The 25,388-nt window shown below is 41.3% G+C and overlaps 2 protein-coding genes across 2 annotated transcripts in view; both read right to left on the minus strand.

Moving 5' to 3' along the window:
• Window positions 1–2,939: 2,939 nt before the first annotated feature.
• Window positions 2,940–5,645, minus strand: LOC138596823 (ADP-ribosylation factor-like protein 14). Its single transcript, XM_069668239.1, has 2 exons — window positions 5,273–5,645; window positions 2,940–3,644 (listed from the first exon to the last, which is right to left on the minus strand). Exons 1-2 carry the CDS (start codon window positions 5,585–5,587, stop codon window positions 3,339–3,341), a joined length of 621 nt encoding a protein of 206 aa, XP_069524340.1. The 5' UTR covers window positions 5,588–5,645; the 3' UTR covers window positions 2,940–3,338.
• Window positions 5,646–7,309: 1,664 nt separating this feature from the next.
• The window catches only part of ppm1lb (protein phosphatase, Mg2+/Mn2+ dependent, 1Lb), a 50,705-nt gene continuing 32,626 nt past the window's right edge, over window positions 7,310–25,388 (minus strand). Inside the window, exons 2-4 of the mRNA XM_069668238.1 lie at window positions 20,359–20,578; window positions 12,111–12,272; window positions 7,310–9,506 (exon numbers count right to left, since the gene is read on the minus strand). Coding sequence (XP_069524339.1) covers window positions 9,166–9,506; window positions 12,111–12,272; window positions 20,359–20,578 — 723 coding nt within the window. The 3' untranslated portion in view covers window positions 7,310–9,165. The remainder of the gene's footprint in view (window positions 9,507–12,110; window positions 12,273–20,358; window positions 20,579–25,388) is intronic.

The following is a 25,388-nucleotide window of genomic DNA, read 5'->3' on the forward strand; positions in this document are numbered from 1 at the left end:
TATTTACATTAAAATACATGTATATTTTATACACTGCTATAAGGAAGTACATTACTGAAGTACTACACTCACTATATGTACAATGTTGAAGTACCTGTTCTTTTCATGAGTAGATTTTACAAATAAAATAAATGTTCATTTTAAACTGTTTTACTGTTATTTAAAGCTCCTGTGAGGAGTTTTTGGCTGGTTATGAAACAGACTGAAATTAATTCTGATAACTCTATGAGGAATGATTGACTTAAGATTCCAGTTTTAATCAATAATAAATATTAAATAACATCAATATAGATCTTAAAAGATTACATTTCAATCTATGGCAATCAAAAGAGTCATAAGATTTTTACTTTAAATCTTAATTTTAATCTCTAATTTTAAAGACTAATTTTAACTTTACCTCTATCAGATAATCAATAACAATTTATTACTTTAAATCTTAATATCAATCTCGGCTAGTTTCTCTATCCCCTTGTCTGGTTACCACCGTGGGTCCCCTGGTGTCTGCTCCTCGCTCACCGGCCTCGTCCTCGACCTGAAACACTTATGAGCCTTGCGGACACAGTAAGGCTTCCCTATGTGATTCTCTCCTGCTGGCTTCCGTAGGTCTCCCAATTCCATGACATACTTTTTACGACTCACTTAGCTGTGTGTGTGAGTATATGTGCCCTAAGGTCGTCAGTCGTGTAGCCTGTAGTGTGGATGCGCTTGAGCTTACCTTCGGGGCCCCACGAAGATCTTTGAAGAAAACTCTTACGTGTGTGCTTGTTTGAGCAACTCACAGAAACAGACAACCAGAAACTCCCTTAAAAGTTTTTAAGGGTCTTTAATAAGTCAAATGCGTCAATATCAATTTAGACTCAAAAGAACAAAAAGATAAAAAGAGACTTAAAGGGGCTCTAAACTAAAGGGGCACCAGAAGTTCCCTTATCTAGTTTCCTATTGTTTTGTTTCTATTAAGTTTTTAATCACATCTTTGCCGTCAAGCCATCTCAACAAGCATTTGTTGTTCCACTTGGGAGTTTGTCTAATAAACTCCCGAGCTTCACAACTGTGCTCCACACTTCACGATATCAGTGCTTCACACATTCCCTCAACTAAGCACCTTGATCCGTTTAAAAGAACACAGTGCACTAGCCTCCTATGCTATGCACTTTGATCTGTTAAAAAGATCTCAGTGCCCTATACACCTCTAAACTAACACTTATCCAAGAGGCTCTCGTACCATGTGATTTTGTATCTCTATAATTAATAAAATTGCAGTCATAATCCCAACACTTGAGTTTGTTTATAAAACTCTAATGCTGTATGACTTCGCAAGCCAATTGAGATCTGGTTGGAGTCTTGCGAGAAGACACGCGAGCAGCACAAGATAGCTGCTTATGAACTGCAAGGGGAAGTACCTAACCACTCCGTCCTCGTGTAGCCCGCGCGTGAACGGACCTTTTTTCTCCGTGCAAAACCGTTAAACAGTCTGTTCTTGCGCACATGCACGTCTCAAAAATGTGTCAAGACCTTGTACCTGCACTCTAGCTGGAAAGTCCCTGGGTCAAACAGGGGTTAAAACCTACTGTGTCTGGTTAAAAATATATATATAAATTTCAAATTAAAAAAAATATATATAACACCAGCTGTGTCTAGGTCAAAAAAAAGTTCAAACACCTGCTATGTCTGGGTCACAGAAAGTTCAACACGTTCCCATGTTTGGGTCACAAAAGTTCAACACTCTCTGTCACACACACTTTCTTACAGCAGTTACAGAGGCCTTTAACTAAGCATAACAATATGTTCATTATAACCAACGCAAAGTAAAACGTATTTTCTTTTTCTGTAACCGGATATAACAAACCAAATAATATTGACAATAAAAAATGCTCAAACCTTAAAAAAGTAAAAACTCATCTTTGTCTAATATCACACCAAGCAGATTATATGTTGTCAAGCAAATGCAATCATTTAAAAAAGTAATATTATGAGCAAACAATCTTTTAAGCATGTATAGGTAACTTCAACCTGTCAGGTGACTTAAAGCATCAGTACAATTCTTCTGGAGATTCCCTCCTTATGTTATTTTGGTTTGGGCCTTTTAGTCTCTTCAATTTGTTTTGTAATCAACTACTGATGAAGATTCAATAATCAAATTTTATAAGCCATCCCATCCTAAAGACGGCCTGTCCAAAGGACGTATGAAACAGAACATTATAACTGCACAACTTCTTCTATACATTCAACACACCACTTAAGCATGTACAGGACAAAATCCGCTTTGTCCACAGGGGGCGCCAAAGTCAACACAAACCAAAAGTTCCTCACTGTAGCTTTAAACCATTCTAGCCGAAACATGACTGGATCACCAACAAGGACAAATATTCAATTGCCACAGAATTAGACAACTAAAACAAATATTGAGCTTAAACTCAAATAAGTTGATGATGATATTCTTTTGATTTGACTTAATCAGATTGCTGATTCTAGCACAATGAACTTTTTCATTGTGTCCGTGAACATTTCACAGGCTGATTTTGCTCTCCATTTTATACTTTGGAATAACTATTGACTATCTCTTCACAGTCATGTGCAGGTCAGGAGGAGCAATTATATCGACCAGTAACTCCCACAAGCATTGTGCAAAAGTGAATCTACTCTTTAGGGCCCTGGCTTGAGATATTTACTTTCCTCTTTTGCAACCTTTATTTAAATAATTTATTTAAATACCTCATAGACTGTACTTTTCATTTTGTCACCTACACTACAGAAGAACAACCTCAGTCAATTTAAGAAATGTTTTTATTGCAACAAACAATAATGAAACATGACATGAGTTGACAGATTTTAATGCTGTGTCATCAAATGTGTTGGATGTACTATCAATATCACACATATTATGCTTGTGTAGCTAAAGAAAATCTTATTTTGAGATAACACTGACAGTGTCCCTCGAAATAAATAAATAAATAATGAAATAGCACATAACAAGAAGATTTTATATTTTACTATTTTACAATTAAAAAAAGAAAAAAATTTACAGTTGGAAAACAGCATTTCTTTGAGCCACTTTAAAAACAAGTTTTATCATAAACAGTATGTAAACTTTCAGACTGAACCTTTTTGCTAAGGCTCATATCAGCTTTTTTCTTCTTATCCAAGATTACGCACAGCATCCTCATGGCTTATAACCACGATCCAGACACTTTGTCTTCACCAGCATTGATCTGAAGTTCTTACACTTAAAGCTGTGATCATGCCGTTCCTTTAGTCTCAGCCAAAGTGATGCCACATGTCGAAGGCCACAAGGAATCCTTCTCGCTTATGATTGAGTCCTCCTTAAAGATCTTCCTCCATCACCTCCTGCAGAGGACTTGTTTCACAGCTGTGATACTGAAGCCTTTAGACCTCATCTTAACCTTAATGTCCTCTTGAGTCTGTTTCAGCGGCGTCTTCAACAGATAGACAATCCTCCTGAAGCCGTCTTCCAGTCCCATGCCGCTGATGGCTGAACACGGCTGGATGAACCAGGCCCTGCCCTCGCACAGCCGTCTCAGGTCCAGTTTCAGGCAGAGAGCCTCGGGGCTCAGAGCTCCCTGAAGGTCCTGTTTGTTGGCGAGAACCACGAGAGGAACTCCTCTGAGACTCTCGTACCTCAGGACCTAGAGAGCGGAGGAAACAAAGCAAGGAACACTTTAACTACTAGAATAACCCGTCCAAGTTAAACCATCACTTATTAAGCATGAAGCTGCATTTAACTCTCAATATACAGTTTAGAGCAGGGGTTCTCAAACTTTTTTGGGCCAGGGACCTCTTAGAGGGGAGAACATTTTCCAAGGACCCCCTCATAATCGTAACGTGGATTAAGCATATGCCTACTACCATTTGCACTGTTAGATGTCATTGGGACTATTTGTATTGTAAAACGTATCAACCTAAATACTTCAGACCTGTTTCTTAGTGATAAACAGAAAACCATTTGATCTGAATTATGTTATTACCACTTATATACTTTAAAACAGAGGCTCATTATATTCAACATTGTTGTGGACTCAGCTTGCCGGCATTTACACTGTTCAGGTATTGATCTTAAAAGCTTTCAGAAGATTAACAGTATAAGACAGCTGCAGTGACTTGAGTGATTCATGACAGATTGACGTGATGTGTCACAATCACATCAGTTTCTATTGGTCCAAAGCTGACGTGGGTGGAAGTAATGGACACAATCTGATTGTTTCATTGGCGCAAATGGTCGTCATCTGTAGACATGCAGTTTTTAATGATACAGCAATTTTGTAATTTATTATAAGCTTATTATAATTAATTTGCGGACCCCCAGGCTGTGGTTCGCGGACCCCCAGGGGTCTTACGACCCCACTTTGAGAACCACTGGTTTAGAGCACACTTACATGTTGTAAACAGAGATAAGGACATTTTTAATGTTTATTAAGGTATTGTCAACAGTTAAAATCCCTCCTGTGTATCTGTTTAATAGCTGAGAATATAACACTGTTGTACTTTAATATAATGTTTATATTGATTTATTTATTAGTTAGGTATTTATCTATTTGGAAACACTCCTCTTCACTGAGCATGGTGTCTTGCTGGTGGAGGTCATGTGATCTTGCTAAAAACTATATTTTTTAAACTATGAATATATTTTTAAACCTATATGTATATATTTGTAATTGTGTATAGACAAATAATGAATGCTTTATAACAAACATTAGTTATTGTGTATAACCGTATACTATTAATGTGATTACAGCCAAAGTACACAGTGTTAAAATTATTCATAATGAGTAGAATTTTATCAACAGTTTCACGTTTATAATTGTTGACAATACATATACAAGTATCTCTTAGAAAGGTTCTTATATTTGCTTACTACTATAGGACATTATGGTGTGTTGTAAAACCTGTTCAAACATCCCCTCCAGACATGTTTGAACTAAGTCATTAACAGCAACCTCACTTTAAAATAGATGTCTACTATTCACTGAAAGTCCTTTATGAGTGTTTTGGCTGTCACGTAACTTAATGTGTGTTTTGCAAATTGGACCACTTCCTAGTTTACAAGTTGTGATGTCACAAAATCAGCTAATAGTGTCAATGAGATGAGTGAGATGTAAGACGAGCACAATGAAGGTCAAACATCCAAGTGAAGTAACAACTAGCAAGTTATTTTTAAGTGCATTTTGTCTTTCAGCTTTTATATACTGCTTATTAATGCTTAATTATGGTGTTAATGTTCGCTTATAAAGGATCAACTATTTTCTGATTTAATTACCCGGTGCAGTTCCTTACGAGCCTCGTCCACCCGCTTCTGATCCCAGCTGTCCACCACAAACACCAGTCCCGCTGTATCCGTGTAGTGATGCCTCCAGTGGGGCCTCATCTTCTTCTGGCCCCCCACGTCCCACACGGTCAGGCCCGGGCTGCTCCTGTCCGTCTCCAGCGTCTCCACGTTGAAGCCCACGGTGGGCACGGTCACCACGCTCTCGTTGTACTTGAGCTTGTAGAGCAGGGTGGTCTTTCCTGATCCGTCCAGGCCCAGCATCAGGACCTGCGCTTGTTTCTGAGGCTTGGATCCATGCACGCCCATGGCCTTAACACTGCAGCCTGTGTCTATAGGAGAAAATGTATGGCTTCTCCCTCTTGTATAGCAGTGTAAACTAAGAAGTCTGCACGCAGTGTCTCCCTTTGTGCTGTCTATCTGTAGGCTTAGTGTGTCTGGTGTCTCTGCTATCAGTATGCTTTATGTACACACAGGCAGCTGGTCCCTCCCCCTGGGTTGTGATAGGATTCCTTCTGTCTCTGCGTGGCTTTCAGTAAACCTATTTATATCCAAAGTGACGGTGCAACTAAGTGGGAATAGATGCAGTTCTCTGGTTACAACAGTACAGTCAGTGGAGTCATAACTACACCTGCCCCGGATCATCAAACACACACACCAGCAGCCAGGAAGTCCATGTTTGGCACAACGGGAGGATTGTGTGTCCTCTTGGCTCGATATCCCATACGAGTGACATCACAGGGACATTTTGGTGGAGGATTACTCGCCCGGGCTGATGGGTAAATGTAGTTTTATCTTAAGATTGACAGTAGGTCGTCTCTGCAAAACATCTTTTGTTAACATGGACTACAACACTGCACTTTCACTTTTTGTAATGAATGACACTTTCAAGTTGGTACAATACATACAACAATACCAGTCTGCTGTATATCATCTCTTATGCTGGCTGACTTCAAATTTGTTGCAAGTCTATTTATCAACTATGACATGTCTAAACTTGGAAGAGAATCAGAGTCAGAGGCAAAACTAAATGCAGTCTATAGCAAAGCTCTTACAAAATATATAAAATATAATATTTATAAATATAAATATATAATTTTAATATATAAAAAATATAAATTAAAATTGAACTTCATACCCAGGTCAGACCCAAATTCCACCCCCTCATAGAGGTACTCCCCCGTCCGCCTGTAAAAACATGACTTTTAAACTTCACACAAACACATCATGATGTGGATGTCAGTCTTGGCCTCGTAAGGTTCAGGTCTGATTTAAAACACTAGATGGCGTGTTGAGCCATTTTTTTAAAAAGATATGTTTTTGGGCTTTTGCCTTTATTTAGATAAGATATAAAGGAAATGTTGGGAGGAGAGAGTGGCGGATGATGATCGGCAGACCGGTAGTCAAACCTGCGATCAGTGCGTTGAGGACTGTAGCCTCTGGATATGGAGCGCCCACTCCACCAACTGAGCTTCTGTAAGAAATGTCAGTAGTAACACCCACATTTCATGTGTTTCAACAAAAAGCAGTCACATAATTTGGTTGACAGGTTAAAAAAAATGTTTTGTTTGAATTGAATTGTGTAGTACCTGTAGTAAAGTAGATTATTGTCCGGTTTAAGGTGAAGGTTTTAAATCATCTCTAGCGTAAATTGAGTATAAACAACTGGAGAGAAAACAGTGAAGGTTCTCAGAGTCAAGGTGATGGTGATTCAAAGTTTAGTCCAAAAGGCAACTGGACTTGGTTGAAGTTCACCTCTCATCCGAAAGGCTTCTTCAGAGCTGAAACGTCTTCAAGAACTTTAACCGAGTCCTTTAGCCTTTTGGACTAAGCTTGGACTTAGAGAGAACTTAATGGACAACCCGGTGAAACAACAAGCTCTTGTGACATCTAATGAGAATATAGTTATCCATGTGTTTATTTACAGTCTCCATTCCTAGATGCTGACTTAACCAAAGTGCAAATCTGTACAGCATACAGGTAACACAAAAGTCTTATAAAAAAACAAGAACAAAGAATTATTTGATCATTTTTAATTTTAATGTTACCTTTTCGATTTACATTTTAAAATTTCAGAATTCTTTCATTTTTATTTGTATTTTTTTTTTTTACAGTTTATTAAAGTCAACAAAAACAAGTACAAATGCCACATAAACATTCTGTAACATACATTATCAGGGGAGAATGTGAACTGAAGCGCACAAACGAATCTTTATCTTTTATCTGGTATATATCTCTGAAGTTAAACAACCCATGAACAGGCGCTCTGCTGTATAAACCGTGGAGGAGGGGCGATACTAACATCAGGACAGTATGTACATTCATCTTACAATTTCATGTCTCTCGGAGACATCATTTAAACGATGCTTTTCTACACGTGAGTTAAGATGTGACACGGAGGTCGTGCAGTGTGCGTGTACGATCGACTGCGTTACATTGAAAACTGAGAAGTAGTTTTGGCAGCAGACTTCATAACAGGAAATGAAGAGTTAAAAAACATAAGGCAACAATAACGGATTTCATTCAAAGGCTTGGAGGACTTTTCTCTGAGTGGAGATGACACTGATGGCAATAATAATACATGACTGAGTAGCAAATGATATGTAAAAAAGAAGCCTATTGAAGGGCTGTAAATGTAGCATGGTAAAGTCCTAATTGATATCAAATTTAGGACTAAACTATTAGTCCAAATGGGCCAATTTCTTGTAGGTGTAACGCATTTATTTACCTTCTTTATGCATGTTAAAATAACAGTCAATGTTATTATAGTGTCAGATCACGTGATCTAGTAGTTAGAGTCATAATGAAATGTTACAACATTATCACCACATTATATCAAGTGGTATTGTTTTTAAAATCTTTTTTATCCGTTTATTTTTAAACTCTTTCAAAGTGGTATTTGGTTTGAAATCTTACTGGAACATCCAACAATGTTGTCGTGTTTTTAACAGAGAAAGAAAACAGATCAAAGTGGATTCTCTGCATGTAAAAAAAAAAAATCTACATTCAAAAGTGAAATGAAACTTTATCGGCACAAAAAGTAACAACAGCAATCATTTCTTCGACATTCAACGACTAAACTTAGAAAATAGGGCAACTAAAAACAAATCCATCGTGTGATATGGCATCGTCATGGCTTCTCTTGCTGTACAATATGAATGGTGATATTTGAACAATCATAAATGCGTGTTATTATTTGTGTTGTTCATGTATAAAGGGAATAAAGTCATAAGGATGATTTGCACCAGTGACATGTATTTGATCCCGATAAGAAGACCAACCTGCCGACGTGATAAAACTCCAGACTTTTCAGTGCAGACACTTGGTAGACTTCGATATAAGTAGCTGGGAAACGGAGAATATAAAACACACACAGACGCTGAGTAAAATAATGTGGAAGTCAAACTCCATGCTGCCTTGTACAATATTAATTTGTCATTATTGGCAAGACAATGACTTGCTTGTTAATGTGACACTTGTGTGCAATTATCGAACAAAGACCAACATCTATTACTGTTTATACTCTCATTCACACACACAGATACACGCGCGCACACACGCACAAACATACAAACATGTGCAGACTCATGAATGCACCCACAGCTGCACAGAGCTGAATCTGTTTATTTTGCATAACAGTGACCCAGTTTGCATTAAGGTGTCAGGACAACATTGCTAAGCCTAAATTAAAGACGTTAACTCTCTCAGTAAAAGGAAAGGAGTGTGGACGGTTCGTGTTTTGATGCATTGATGACTGACGTCTGTAAATATCTGTGATAGAAATAGTTCTCGCTCGGAAAAAGTCGCGGGCTCTCTTTTTAAATCTCTCATCTTAAACCTATTTATTCTTACTTATACTCAAACATTATATAGATACTGTGTGTGATCTACTTCTCGCTGGCCTTGCCTTTAAACTTGACCACCATGACGGTGATGTTGTCGGGGCATCCACGATAGAAGGATTGGAGGACGATGCTCTTGGCGCCAAAATGAGGCTCGTCCAGTCGTTCCCTGATGAAGCGGACCGCCTCCTCGTTGCTGAAGGTGTCCCACAGGCCGTCAGACGCCAGGATCATAAACTGCGGCTGCAGCTTGTTCAGGTCAAACGACATGATGTCGGGATCGGGAATGACCACGTTGAGGTTCTTCAGGGGGTAGTCGCCCAGAGAGCGGGACATGGCCAGGATGCCCTGAACGCGCCACGAGCCGTTGAAGCTGATGAAGCCTCCTGATGAAAAAGACATAAGAGAAATTATTGGAAAATGATCATACGAGGGAATAAAATAAAAGAGTTGGGGGAGGGGTGTGAGAAAGAAAGTGAGGAAGGAGGAGGATAGAATAAAGATGGAGGAACACAAAGGTGACAGGAGAGGCAGACAGATGTTTTTCATGTTGCTGCCTTTAAACAGACAGATTATTTCTGCTCCAATGAAGCAACTGGCTCTTTTATGATATATTATACATTCTTTCTTCATTGAATTGTTTATGTTGGATACATGTCAATCCATGTCACATCCTGTCAGTACAGCTGTGTGTCCTCCCTGGCTTCAACATTTTTGCACGCTGGGAATAGTACTGGAAATGACGGGAGAAGACTTCCATACTAGGTCAGGCTGACTTCATACTTACTAGTCAGCGAGGCCAAAGCCAGCTTTTGAAAACACTGAGGTTGAGAGTTCAGGCTATAAATGTTGTTTTCATCTCAAAATAAATCCCATTATGTGTAACTTTCTATAATAAACTGCTCTTAAGTTAAAATCCCTCACTTCCCAGAAAAAGCAGAGAGGATATGAACTGTGTGTCCTCAATGGTATCTACTTCAGCAATGACAGCCTCTTAAGCTAGCTGCTTTGACGTAACTGTTCAAAGCAATTAGAAACTACTGCTGGGGGCAGTAGATGCGCTAATAAGTGCATTCGTGTTCCTTCCCTCACAGTGTCATGAGACTATATTTATTGTCTCTTTATTTTAAGTCTGTTTCTTTTATTATTAGGTTAGTTTGCATTCCCTCATGTCTGTGGTTTATTGACAATAATACGTGTGAGTAAAAGGCTTTCGTCACATTTCGCACAAACAATATGCTCAGAATACATTAAAGGAAGGATAAAGCACAGATGCATAATGCTAAATACAGTAATTATATTAATGGACAACTATTCCATAGGGTGTTTTTTATATGGGATCTTCCCCTTTGACTTTATCTGTTAAAAAAGTCTTTTATACAAACAAGAGATTTTTAAAAAGGCTACAAATAAGAAGATAAAATAAAGGATTGATTATAGTTATAATTAAGGAAATATCAAGTAGTTAAAAAGTTCACTTTTACTTGATCTTGAGGTATAAAAGCATCGTATTCTCAGTGATGTTCTTTATACGCATGCTGCCTCATCTTCCCTGAAAATGTTGCACTCACTGAACCATGCGGCGTTGCGATTTGTGTCTGGTTTGGGTTTAGAGAAGAAAGAGAGAAAGTTGTCTTGTCTTCATTATATAACCGTAGGATGGAACAATGTTACATCTTTCTTTACAAGGCGACACTACATGAACTGCCTTCTTCTTAAGTTGTTGACTCCTAAAACCTTCAGTGGCTGCAGCCTTGGGTCACACGGACATATCATGTTTGTCATTCCTCGAACTCGATCTGTCTTTGGTCAAATGTTTTTGCTCCTTCATCTTGGTCTGAGATACAGGGTCAACCGCTTCACCTGCTTCGCTTGGAAGACTATAAAAACTGAATGAAGGATCAGTCGATTAGTGAATGCACCTGTCTTATTGCTGAATGCTGTTAACTTATTGTTAGATACATGTTCAGCTTGTTTTAGCCTGCTGTCTATTCTGTATGTGAAAGTTTTTATGCGGCTGTCTTGGCCAGGACTTTTGTGTCTCAATGGGATTATTCCTGGTAAAACATTCACTGTATTATGTGGCTCTTATAGTCAAATTTGGTCATGGTAGGTCAATCATTTTAAATCTGTTATTGGTGGTGAAACTGTCTGAAGCATTGACAATACTCTGTGTGTCAAAGGGTGTGAATTCATACTCTCATTGTCATTCTAAGCTCTTGTTTTCCAGTGCACAGACACAATTAAGCATTTAAGAGTTGCAACAAGTAAAAGAAAAGCAGTTTTCCCTCATTAGCATTTAAATTCATGCAGGTGAAGGTGCTCTTATATCTAATCAGATCATCAGCTCTGCCTCTGGAGCCCGTGGTGCGGGTTTAAACTTTCTGTCATTAATTGTTCTTCAGTGTCTGTTTACAAAGAGGTGTCACAGAAAGAGACAAACACCTTCGTGACAAGATAATGTTTCCCCCATGAGAGAGGGCGACTGTGCGAACAACAACAGTTTCCCATATGTGAGGATTTATGATTAAAACAACAGGGGATCTCAGCGTTTATGGTATCATAATAGCGAGTATGTCACATGAATAAGTAAACAGTTCATAATGAAAAAAATAAATCTCTTATTTGTTCCACTGCTGAATGTGGTCATTAGATGGAGCTAGTGAGCTATCCTGACAGTGAGCACGCTGACTGACTAACTCACCTCAGCACAGAGAGTATGCAGATAGGGGAGGAGGGAGATGACTGGAAATACACCTTAAATACTGCACACACTGTCTGGCTGTTATGATAACATGCAGCTTTAGAAACGGATTGCGTTATCAGTCACTGGGTTCGATGTCAGCCCGAGACACAAGATGTGGAAAATAAAGGATAATGGTGCTCAGCTTTGATCATGACAAGACTTATTTTACGCTTTCATGACAACAATCTTGGGAGTTTTAACTAAAGCCTTATTGTGCTGCTCTGGACCGCGGCCGTTTCCTCACCGGCCTTCTTGATCCTCTTGCGTTCTTTCAGCTGGTACGGTTTGTGATCGTGCGATAGAGGAATGGCGTTGCCGTCTTTATCGCAAAGGACTCCGCGAGAGTCTCCGACGTTGGCCACCACCAGCTCCTTATCAGACAGCAGGGCCACCAGACACGTAGTACCTGAAGCAGATGCAGAGGAGAGGAGAGAGGGGTGGGGGGGCAGCAGGCGAGGCGGGGAAAGATGGAGAAAAATAAGGAGAAGGGAAAGAGTGGAGAGGAAGAAGTTTTAATATAGTACATTTTGGGGAATATAAAGAAATAACTGGTAAAAAACAAATGTGGAGAGTTCAAACTTTAGGCAGGTGATGACACTAGGAAAAATCCAGGAGCCACAAAAATGAATAACTATTCATTCTGAGTTGGACAGGAAAGTAGCAACAAATTCCAAGGCAGTCCATCCAGCAGTTTTTCATCCCACTGTATATCACCCAACACTAAATCAAAGCAGCCTTTAATTAACTCAGAAATCTGAGTCGAAAACGCTTTTTATTTGCTGCACGACCTCAGGAGAAACACATTGTATTTGCAGTGCGCACACACACATGTTCCTCCTGCACTTAAAGTGGAACACATGGATCCATGTGCAAACACTGCAGAGACTCCTTTGATGTAACTTCTCTTCCTTGTACCGCTCTCCAACCACGCTTTCCTTTCTGCTCCTCCTTCCTCTCTTTGTTTAGCTTCCCAGCCAGGCAGAACAGAGTCTGGACTCAGAATCTGAGGCCTATTGTGTGAGATCCAAAGTCCTGGAGAGAAAGAACAGATCTGCCTGCTCGGCCATCTGCTCGCACAGAGAAAAACTGGAGAGAGAGAGAGAGTGAGAGGAACAGAGGAGATGAAATAAAAGAGATGAAAGTAAGGGGGGGGGGGGGGGGGGTCCTTCTAACTTGGACAAACCGGACAGAGAGAGAGAGAAGGGAGCAGAGGAGAGGAAATAACAGGAGGTGGAAGTAGGGGGGTCCTACTAACCTGGACAAACCAGACAGAAGGAGAGGGTTGTGTTCAGGGAGAGATAGACATATAGTGTACAAAGGGCCTCTAAAACTAACAGAGCTGGATTAAATGCCATTGTAAGAAAACGGATGACCTACTAGCTGTTAGGACCTCCCTTTAGACTTCCTCCTCTTTGTGTTGTGTTGACTGACCAACAGTTGATGTACAGCTGAATTAAATAAATCGATCTCCCCGTGAAGGCTTCTTGGATTTGCTTCAGTTACTCTGCCGTACTTTGTACAGTCAGTGTGTGAGGACAGAGAGGGGAGAGACGTAGCACCGGGCAGCAGAGGATGCAGATTAAAGGGCAGAGATGTGAGGAAAGAAAGAGATTACTTCTCAGCGGGACAATGATTTTATTCTTCCCTTTTATAGGGCGAGAAAGGAAGCGATAAACAGGAAGATGAGCAAAAAAGAAGACAATAGCTATGAGTAAGAGCTCCAGCTGGAAGCGAGGCTGATGAATGAAGTGAATATTGATGCCACTTAATTGTAAATGACTTACTAAATCTTTTACACACAGTTTGTGAAAAAAAATCCATTTCTATTAGTTTCATCATTGTATGCATCCCTAATCCTTCTCCTCCTGCCTATAGCTGCTGCTGCTGCTGCACTGTGCCATGCTGTCCAGCTAATTATCCTTATCTCGTTCCCATGGCGATTGAGATAATGGACTGAGGTGCCTCGCTAGCGCACCCTCCCCCAATTAGCCCAGCCATGCCAAGCACACTTTTCAGCATTCCCCATTAAAATGGCACCACGGCCCACGTGCACCCGGCGCTCATGCTAATTATTAGCTCGGCTGGGATAGGCACACCTTCAGCCCTCTGGTAAGATTAACATCTCAGCCCAGGGTAGAGTCCCACTACTATTTGTATCAGTGTGCCGATTCAGTCGCTCAGAGTCAGCGGAGAGTCCGTGTTTGTGGTTCTCGTGAGTCTGCAGAGTATAAGTGTCCAAACATTAGCAGAATATTCAGTGGATTGATGTTCTTAACGGAGCTGCTTGGCATGTAGGTGAAAAATGTGCGTGCAGGGGTGTCACCACCCTACTCACCTCCTTCGGAGCATTACTAAAAAAACACTCCCTGCCTATTAGTCCAGCCACAGCATCCAGTTTCGTTGAGCTGCCGTACTGTCTTGCCTGCCCTTCTTGGACTGTTAACATTTACAGCAATGCTATTTTTAGCATTTTGCACACTGCATAAAGCATTCTGAGCCACTGAATTTACATACTATGTCACTATGAAGCTTTAAACAACCTCTGCTGTCTATAATATATAGCTGTATTCCATTCAGCCCTTTCTATCCAAAAGAACAGTAGCTTGCAGCTGGCCTCAGCCTATTTGGATGCCTGTGTGAGATTTTGCTTCAGGCTCTTGTGTCCTTATTTAAACCGCCCACTCGTTTCTCCACAGCGTCTCTCTTTCCTTTTATGTTTTTTGATGCCAAGAGAAGGGAAGATAATTGTTTATCATAAACGTACATATGCGTGGTTTATCTGGATATGGCAACACTTGTGGGTCAGGCAGGAAGTGGTTTCAAAGAGCACTCCAGCAATGTAACAAAGCACTCTATATAACACTGTTAGAGCTAGTCTTTTTTTAATACGCCATATTGTTGTTTTTTTGGTCAAAGCCTGGTGCCCACATTACCCACAATGCAACTTGACCACAGCTTCTTTCGCATATTCAGTTTCACTCCCCAGCGGACATTTTTACATCCAACAGGAGGAAAAGCACAGGTGTTTATAGTCGCATTAATGATGGCTGTGTTCCATTTAGCTGCTTCAATTTCATGGTCCTGGCTGTGTGCATGCTGGCTGCCTGTCATGGCTTTCTCAGACAGCTGAATAGAACAGAACCATTGTTAAAGTTATTATTAACACATTAGCTTTTCCTCCTGTTGGATGTAAAAATGTCCACTGTGAAATAAGCCCATTACTCTGACAGTCGGTGGGGTCTCCCTGTAAGATAATCAATCTCCCAATATCCTTCTGTTTGACACAACCAAGGTTGCAAAAACATGAAAGTCCCGTGCCTGCAGTCCTAACACACTTAACATAAAAATGACATCCTTGAATTAATTCTTTACGTTTATTACGCAGGCAGTAAGAGCACTTTTAAACCCAACTTGCAAACTTGAAACGGCTTGAAAGTTTCCTGAGACGATAGATAATTCATCACAGCGAAACACTCAGCCCATCTCAGCTCTGTGATGCTCCTGCAGTCATGCAGTGAGTGAGAAGTGCTTTAAAAAGTCTCCTTGTTGAGTTTTAAGAAATGAAGGCTTTGAAATTTAACGGTCGCTGCCAAAAAACATGAAATGATGAGCTGTGATGTTATAGAACAAGAACGGACATATATAAGATGTCAGCCTGTCAAACGTGTTTAGTCTTCATCAGTATGTTCATGTCTCCAGGCCGTGCACTTTAGTCTAAACTACACCTGCAAAACAGTTTTAAAAGGGATTATTTTCATCTTTAATAATAATTTCATATCTTGTCTATAGTTTGGTCTACAGTTTGTCAGTCTCGCTGAAGGCCTTTGGCTGTATAATTGGGGGCACTTAAACAGTTTTTCCACACTTTGAACTACTAACAAAGCTTTCTCTACTTTGTTTCCTACTGAAGTTACCGGTTCGATTGAGGCAGGGTTCTGCAGCAGTCAGGTGTTTCCCCAGTGTTTGCCTTCAACGCAACCAGACCACAGATAGGCACCTTTTGTAATAGGCGATGAACTTACTCGCAGGTTGCAAATAAAAATGTGTTTGCTGTGTCTTGCTGCATGTCAATGCAAAGTTGCTGCCACAGACCGCTCAACTAAACCTTGTGCATGTTGTCCCATGTCTCATACAGGGCCAAATCACCTTTAAGGCCTGTGTCCACTAATGGCATTTTTTGCGCTAGCATTTTTCACTGGCACTATCTGTTGCTAGGTTACCAAAGTTGTCTGGCGGCACTTCCGCTTCCCTCGGTAGTGACCGTTCAGTCTGTTTTAAATCGCTCTGTATGCTTAATATTTGTTTTTATTCACTGAAATTTTACAAATGAAACATAAAAACAATGGAGAGGAATCGTGTCCGGGATTACCAGCAGCTCTACACCTGGAAATAGTACATAAGACAAAAAGGATTAGCTTCTCCTCCGCCATTGTTGTTGGCAAAGTTAATATCTCACGTCTAGCCCCTTCCTGATTTTGATTGGTCAGTGAGGGAGGAGTGATATTGACGAGTGCGGTATTCCTACAGACGCCAAGAGTGTTTTTGTGCTGAGGATGCTGAGCCTGAAAATGCTGAACAAAATTAGTTGCCAGCACAAAAAACGCCGTTAGTGGACACAGGCCCTTAAGTACCGACTCAGCTGGCATGGAACCTGCTACTACATACCACACCAGGTACTTTCCACAACTTTTGCAGAAAGAAGACCAAAAACAGGAACAGTTCAAAGAGAGGTGACGTGAGTACAGTCAAGTTGTACAATACAGTATCAGCAATAAAAACCATATTGCTTTGATAATACTATGATCTATATATGGTAAAGTCAAATTAAATCAATACTGACACTTAGCAGTCACGTTTGGGTTTGGGTGTCAACAATCTTTCGTTCCCTGTTACAACCTGTGAGCCAGTTAAGGTAGCTCTTTGATCATGTTACTGTAGCTTCAGTGCACATATCCAATCACACTATTAACATATGTTCACAACTGTTAAACAAATAAGATAAATTGGGAATGTCATCTTTGTAGCTTTAAATGAGAAGCTTAGCGTTTGACACAAAGGGTGGAAATGAGTCCCGAAGAGTGGAACTAGTTACTATGAGAATAAACTACATTCACAAGTGGACAAAAAAAGGTTGGTTCCAGTTTGTGTACATAATTTGACCTGTAAAGTCAGTGTGGGTGTCTTTATTTGGTGCCGCCGCAGTTTAAATAGCGCTGCTCTCTGTGCAACAAACAAAGTGATCTGAAGAATGAAACACTCGAGAGTTTGAACAAAGTGTGACAAACAGCCTTGGTGTGAGTAAACATTTAGTTAAAGGGGAATGGAATGTAAATGGAAAACAACAATGCAAACAGAGATCGACATCGCCGGAGCCTGAGCAGAGACAAAGTGACTCAAAGCAATAAAGAAACTGCCGACGACGACATCAGCAATCAGCCTAAAATGATTATAAGAGCAAACAAATGCAAAGCTTAGAGAGCAAAAACAGAATGAATGGTGCTTAACGAAAATGTAGCTTTAGTCTGAAGAGAAGGAAATGAGGAGAAGGAGATCTATACTTTTCTTGTAGCTCAGAAAACTGGGTGCGAGTGTGTGCTGAAAGACGTGTCGCACAGCTGCATAAAGGTTAGTGCTAACAGAATACAACACCACATCAAGGAGACTGTTTCCATAATAGACTTGTAGCTCCTGGCATTTCCATCAAAGTCTCATCTCCCTTATCTTTCTTTCGAGCGCTTTTGTTCGCTGATAAACAACAGAGGGATGAACGAACAAGGGGGATAAATCTGATAGGCTGTTGTCCTGGGGACTGGGAGATGAATTGGGAGTGTATCTCTCTATTTTCCCTCCGTCTTCCTCCTCTCCCAACTTAATTTAGGCCCCCGATTGCGACAGAAAGCAGGGAGCTGCTCCCCCTAAATGATGCTATTGTTGACTCAGATACAGGGACAAGAATGCACAACAATTACCTGATCGGCAGATCGACCTCTCCTGAGACGCTGACGAGCAAGCTGGGACAAATACCGCAACTAATCCAATCCTTGACTGTCTAACGCTCGGACTAGACAACACAGGAGCTTGTCTGTAAGTTTATGTAAGTTATCGGTGTCAGTCTCTTTTTGCTGTGCTTTCAAAATAAAGGATGATAGAAATATAGAAGGCTAAGAAAGAGATAAGAAAGATCTTTGGAGCCTGGATGCAACAGGTCACGTATAGCTTCAGAGCAGAAGCAGGCAGAGGGATCAGGTGGGGAGATTTACTTTGTGGATGTTTTGAGAGCAACAAAGATGGGAGAGCTGATGCTTCCAGGCAGCTGAGGAAGCAGTGAAGGAAAGGAGGATGAAGAGGTCAAGAGGAGGGGAGCGTAACAAAAAGTAGATATCCACCTTTTCTGTTAGGCAGTAATCAGCCTCCAGACTAATCTGGGGATTTTAATTCCTCAGTGTATCATGTGACCTATCATTCTCTAGGAAATGTGAGGCCCTCTCAGCTGCCCCGTCATACCGATGACCCCCCCTAACTAACCTGCATATGAGTCACATGTCAGCTGTCTGTGACGCCTCTCATTTAGGCTGTTCAGACTTGTAATCTAATAGTGCCTAATGTTGGTGTGTTACAACTCTGGTCTTATTTTTCTTAGACTTTCAGCTGTCTTCTCTACGATGACAATGAACTCAAAGGAACTGCTGAGATCTGGGAACATGGGGACACAGCTTCAACAAAGTCAAACAGGGCAAGGAACACAATTAGTCACATGATGAGACAGTTTATGTAGATGATCTATCCATCCATCCGTTCATTATCTGTACAGCTTATACTGTTCAGGGTCACAGTAGGGCTGGAGCCGATCCCAGCTGTCACTGGCCCGAGAGGCGGGGTACACCCTGGACTGATCGCCAGTTAATAACAGGGCTGACACACAGAGACAGACAACCTTTCATGCTCACATTCACACCTACGGGCAATTTAGAGTCACCAACTAACCTAACGAGCATGTTTTAGGACTGTGGGGGGAAGCAGGAGTACCTGAAGGGAACCCACGCATGCTCCAAATAGAAATGTTCTATTTTTATTCAAGCCCAAGAATTCTTTGTATCACTGATAATCAGAATCTAAAATAGCTTTTCGAACTAGGAACCTTCTAGCTGCGACAGTAGCCCTTTCTACACTGTGGTTCTGCCTCAGCTCCGTCCTCATGCCACCTTTGTCATTCTACGTTGGAGCATGCAACGCCCGCGCCCCAGTGTGTGTTTTTGAACAGTGCTCCGGCGTTGACATGTGCAAGGTGTAAACAAACAGCGCGTGCTTCAAATACACACACGGCGCTGTTCTGCCCTGCCGGCTCTGCAGTTTACACAGATGCCGTTTACACCATTACACCTCCGTGTTTTCTACATAGAAGACGAAACGTAACAGAGGCGTGTAGAAAGGGCCCAATGCACCAAATAATAACAGCAATGTCTTTGTTTTACCTGCTGGCTATTTACCCCATATACACAAAAATAATACCATTATTACCGTGTTTATGTATCATGGCCAAACTTAAAGCTAACTTTCTCTTTAAGCACTGACAATGCTATACGTCTACTTTGCTCTGTAAACCAAAACCTTTTCCCTGCGTCTCCATTTCTCTCCTCTGCTCCTCACTCAGCAGAAAGAGTTAGTTTAATCAGGGGCACCGGAAGGAAAAGCGACCTCCCCCACGGGAGCGCTCAGTTCCTGAGGTTGCAGCATTTCACTGCAGTTAGTCTAATGTAATCATACTATAATCTATATTTCACATCTCTCCCTTGCATGTCCAATAAGCCAATAATGGTCCTGGCATAGAAAGAAGATGTTTATGATCACCAGTGTTAACATGTGGACGTCTTTAATGTCCCATGCTCCTTTATTTTCTCCCTGTAGAGTAGATGTTAAATAAAAATGACACTCAACACTTTACAGAAGATTTTTGTAAAATGTGTGATGAAAGGATTCAGCTTCACGTCTGTGTCTTCCTCCTTTCCCCCAAAGTTTGCTGTGGTCTGTCTGGTTCATCACCCTCAGTATCCGTGCTCTCACTCTCCTCACTATCACTTTGTCCCTTCCCCTTTTTCTCCGCCCTTCTCTTTAATTCTTAGTTCTATGGCTCTTACAACGCATACATCCTTCCCTATGACCCTTCTCCTACCTCTTTGCATCCATCACTCTCTCTCTCCCTCCCTCTCTCGCCTCCCCTTTCCTCTCTGCCTCCCTCCAGAGATAATTACTACAAGCCTTGTGAAGATCAGCTTGTATTTAAACAGCTGAATAAGCAAGGCCCGGGGCTGCTGACACTCACTGTTCAACAACAGTCAAGTGAAACAGTGGAGGGGAAATTAATAGTTAGCGTGTAGCATCATAAGGAACATTTAAAAACAAACGCTCCGCTCGTTCTGGTGCGTTCTTATTGTGTCGCCAGTAATGAGCAGCACTCCTGGGTAAAATCCATCTGTATGTACAAACACACTCACCTGCTTCATTGTAAGTGGCTGAGAGCTTGTCCAGCATTTCTCTGTCCAAATTGAGGATCTGCTGCTCCAGGATGGACGGATAAGACAGCCCGCCGCCTCGTTCCTTTTTTCCATCTTTCTCTTTGTCTTTTTCTCTGTCTCGCTCTTTCTCCCGCTCATAGGTCAGCAGCTGCTGGCGGAGCGCCTCAGGCAGGTGGGCCTTAGCAAAGTCAGCAGCAGCCTGATGATGGAGAACAGAGAGAAGAGAGAGGAAGAATAAGTTTGCTGCAGGTACAAATGTGCACACAATCAGAGGTGAAACCAAATATATTCAGTGCTGTGTGTTTTCTTTTGAACCACATCAAAGCAGTTGTATTAATATATATGAAGCAGACTAGTGCTGAGACAACTGACTGATCAAAAAGGAAAGAAAACGAATCTACAGGAAATAATTCAACAATATTTTTTATAATGGAATAAGAATTTAATGCATAAACCTAAAAGAAGTAATCAAAACAATTTCATGACATTTCCTCAACTCTTGATGGGATTTTTCACATTTTAATAATATTTTGTAAACCATAAATTTAAAAAAAAAATCTGTTAATTAAGCAATATCACAAGATAGGGAGTGATGTTGTACTGCAGCCTCGTGCCTACGACCAAATCACAGCAGTGCTGATATTCAGAATAACACCACAACCTCGAGTGTGATATTGCTTTTATACAACAGTTATACAAGTGGCAAATAGTAGTAAAAAGTATTAATCAACAACAGATTCTTTTTTGCTCCACCGACTCAACTAGTTCCACAACTTAACTGAAACTGGACTTTTGTTGCCAAGCAACCCAAACATTCTCCTGCACTCTGTGTCTACAGGTTACCACAGGTCAGCTGTTCTTATCATGTACATTTATCGATTTGTTTTAATTTATCATCAACCAGTGAAATAAGAGTTTGCTGTGTGATTCAGAGGTACCAGCTTAAATAATGTAGACATACACGGTCTGCTGTAATGTTAATAAACAGTAGTCAGAACACCTGGCTGAGGCGGAGTGATACACAGCGTGAAACGTCCCAGTGATGTTGTTCTTTATACAACAGTTAGTTCCGACCAAGTCATCTGATTAGACGAGAGGCATTCAATGAGTGGCGATATAGAGAACAACATCACTGGGACTCACTTTCACTTTACGTATCACTCCGCCTCAGCCAGGTGTTCTGAATACTGTCAATTACAGCAGACCTTTTTTACTGCGGCCTCGTGCCTACGACTAATTCACAGCCGTGATGATATTCAGTACAACAGCACTCATGTGATTAACTATATCAGCACATATGGAATGCCCCTTATCCAATCAGATTACTTGATCGGAACTAACTGTTGTATAAACATAAATATAAAAATATTAGTTGCCCTGATGTCTCCACAAATAAAATGTATTGATGAGAACTGCAACGATTGACTTTATGATTTATTGCCTATCAAAATGTTCTTTATTTGGCAGGTGATATTAACACGAGGCTTAAGATGTAGAGACCTGCGTCACCTTTCTGCTTTGCTGAGGCAGATAACCCAGGGATAAAACAAGATACAGAAAGAAAAAGTGCATCGCCAGTCAAAGGCACACAGCCTCACACTCACACCCTGCTGTGCTGTAGAGCTGAGCCAGAGAAACTGAAGCCTCACCTCGATCCATTTTAGTCCGAGGGTAACACCAACTAAACCAGTTTTCTCACTGCAGTTTCAGAGCGAATCACGCCTCCCAACCCCCCCCTACTGGCTCGGATCCAAACATGGAAGACAAGCCGCTCCAAGGTCGCAAGGTTCAAAAAGTTACAAAAGTACAAACGTCAGATAATATCCCGCTTACGTGTCACTGATCTGCAGCACCCAGGATTCATACGACTCATATTTCATGCTTGGATTTCATCTGCAGCAATTAAACAGCAGTGGATGAGGAGGCAAGCAGTCAAGACTGCAGGAGAGAAAACAATTTCCTGGCGCTGAATATATTGCTGTGAGGTCATATGACAGAGACCCACAGATGAACCTTATGTCTCAAGTGTTCAGAAGCTGTCCCCATTTAGCTCGCTCTCCTATCTATACCTCCCTGCCTTCCTCTCTCCGTCTATACCTCGCTCTGCTCTGGGAAATTACTTTGGAGGACTCAGATAACCCTGCGTCCCCTGCTTCTTCTCCACACATGAAAACAACTCATCTACTCCTCTCTTGTTATATCTTGTGAGTGTTATTGAAGCCTTCCTCTGCTGGCTCTGCCACTCTTCCCCTATCTATTGCAATGAAACCCAAACACTTACAATGTTTTTCATTTGCGGATGAGTATGAGTCTCTATTATTTTTTTCCCACTCATGTTTTCTACATCCCCTCACTCTCTCCTTTGTCTCGTCTTGCAGGCAATCAGCGTTGGCATACCGTCGTCCTGCGGTTGCCATTCAGAGAGCAGGAGTCATAAACCGAGGTCAAAAGGTCATAAATAAAACAAGAAGACTTTTGTCTGCCGGGGGTTTTTACTGTGCCAATTATTGAGCGGTTTAATTGTCTGCCTGTCAGTCCTTCACAAAGCACCGGGGTCCTGAACCCTTTCACAGCTACATCCCTCCCATCCATTTGGCCGCCCCTATCACGTGCACGTACCAATCAGTCAGTGAATGCGTGTGTCTTAGGTCGGGAAAGGAGAGGCTAAGTCTTGGTTATCTGACCATCTAACCTGCTGGCTAACAGCATCGACACATCCAGCACCTGACTGCAGCATCTGCTCCGGCTTAGAGGATGAAAGGAGGGAAGGGAGGATGAGGGAGGGGGAAGGAGAAGGTATGGCAAAGATCAAGGATAGTAAAACAGAAGGATGAGTGGTTCGCGCAGGAGCACAACAAGGAATTCAGGAAGAGTGAGAGGGCAGAACTTAATGAGGGGGTATTATGCTGTTGGACATTTTAAGACACGTATATGATGTTACAGTGTTGGATGTCCAGACTAAACGTGGGTGAAGTTTCAAATCTGTAGGTGAAAGTTTGTTGGAGTAATCCCCAGGCTTGTCAGCTCAGTGCAGCCTCAGCAGGCTTCGGAGAGAGCTGGCCAATCAGAAGAAGGCTGGGTTTCTTAAAGGGACAGAGCTGACTGAGTCGTTTCAGGCAGAGGCTGCATGACGGCCTGCACAGAGCACCAGTGCGAGAAAAATTAGAGTTAGAGTTTTTTAAACTATAAATTATGCTAAGCTACTCCTCAGGTATCACAGAGTGAAGCCTGAAATTAGCATAATACCCCCCCCTCTTTAAATAACTGAGATATACAGGGCTGTGTTTAATGGGAGTTATTCTACCTGAAAGAGAGGGGCGGGGGGGTCAAAGCAAAGTTTCATTGAGCTATAAGGGGTCAAAACTCCATAGTGTACAGTTAACTTCTCTATAACCATAATACAATGCCATGAAACCCGACATCTGATGCAAAAGTGCGAAAGTAAGAAACATTCTGTTTGTCTCAACCTGTTGGTGCTTAACTTTAAGCCATCTGCAAGATGAGTTACAGGCAAATATTTCCCAGAGGAAATACCATTTTTTAGCTGCTAAATGCTCCACAATGTTTAGCAGCTGTTTGGTTAGTTCATTTGTTTTTATTGTTTGGTGCTTCGCTTGAGGAGTGGACATTTTTCACTGGAATTGGCCTTTTTACTGCAGAACACTCAGAAGAGCTGAGAGGAACTGCAGACCCGTGTGAGTTAACCTTCTGTGTTTGGGTGTGTCAATATGAGCATCTTATTTCACATTATAGATGTCATTTAGCCAATTACAAAATAGTGCACGTTTGTGTCATGTATTATAACTAATAAGTGAATGAACAGATCTTATCAGTCCCTCCAGGAAGTTGCGTTCCCAAGAATTCACGCAAAGTGCCGAAACTTTTTTTCAACCTTACAACTTTGGCCAACTGTTGCAACTTTTCAGCAAATGGGACCAATCAGCCAATTTCCCTGCACGTGTGAAGTCGTTTATGTCACCAAACTCATTCTTTGATTTTTAAAACATTGATCCCCTGAGGTCTGCAATGTTGTATCTGAGGGCATTTTTTACTATATTACGTCGGGGCATGATGCAAGTTCGGGGTGTGTCGAACGTTGGGGTGGGTTGTTCGTCGGGGTGTGTTGCACGTCACAGAGCAACCTGCAGTCGCGGTGTGATGATCACAGAACAGAGACAGAACAGCGGAAGCGACTCTCAATCCTCATGTGTTTTTGAGACAACAGCAAGTGTTGGCAACACAGTGTAAATTCTATGTTAAGCGGACCAAAACGTGCGACAGCCACAGTTTGTTTTACAGACACAAAACAGTGAAAATGGCTCCTAGTGTAGACCACACAGTGACAATGCCATTCAAGTTTTTTAACATGTAGAAGTGTTCAGGATGGGACTTATATCAAACATATAAACTTTAGGGCAAATAAGACCCTGCCGTTTGAGTTACAGCAACTTCCTGTTTCATGGCGAGACATGGAACTCTGACGAGCCGCCGCGGCCACACCCTTTGAGTTTTGTACACGTTTCTGAGAACTTTCCTCCGTTAATGTCTCCTCTGTATACTGGACAAATTTGAGGGGAATTGGGTGAAAGCCCTAGGCGGAGTTAGTTCGCATATTCATCATCAAATTGTGGACTTTCTGTTGGGTTTTAGGCATGGGTGCAAGAGACTTTTTTGTAGGTATGGACATGTTAAACATACATGCCAAATTTCATACACCTAGGTGAAAGTAACCTCTATGGGGACCCCTTTTTGAAAGCTTCAAGGTGCGGCTATTAAGCCACTTTACCGCGCCCATGTTGGAGACCCTGCACAATTGCATTGGTTAGATAATAAGAAGACTTACTATTTCTATATACCAGGTCAGTGTCAGACAAAGCGATTTACAGTGCGTTGACAGGAAGTGCCTGTGTTGACATGTTTCATGGCAAAGTTACGCAGTGTATTAAAGACTAGATTGCCAAGACTTAAAAGAGGTAGGTACGTTTTTTCATACAGGACAGGATCAGCAA

Source organism: Semicossyphus pulcher, unplaced genomic scaffold (genome assembly GCF_022749685.1).
Source record: "Semicossyphus pulcher isolate SPU_LCO1_2020_fin unplaced genomic scaffold, fSemPul1.0.p SCAF_19, whole genome shotgun sequence".
Classification (NCBI taxonomy): Eukaryota; Metazoa; Chordata; class Actinopteri; order Labriformes; family Labridae; genus Semicossyphus; species Semicossyphus pulcher.

Excerpts from the sequence above, each read along its gene's own strand:
- LOC138596823 (XM_069668239.1), bottom strand. The coding sequence starts at position 5,587 with ATGGGCGTGCATGGATCCAAGCCTCAGAAACAAGCGCAGGTCCTGATG. Across the intron at positions 3,645-5,272 it reads CTCGTAAGGAACTGCACCGG|GTCCTGAGGTACGAGAGTCT; the intron begins GTAATTAAATCA and ends TCCGCTCTCTAG.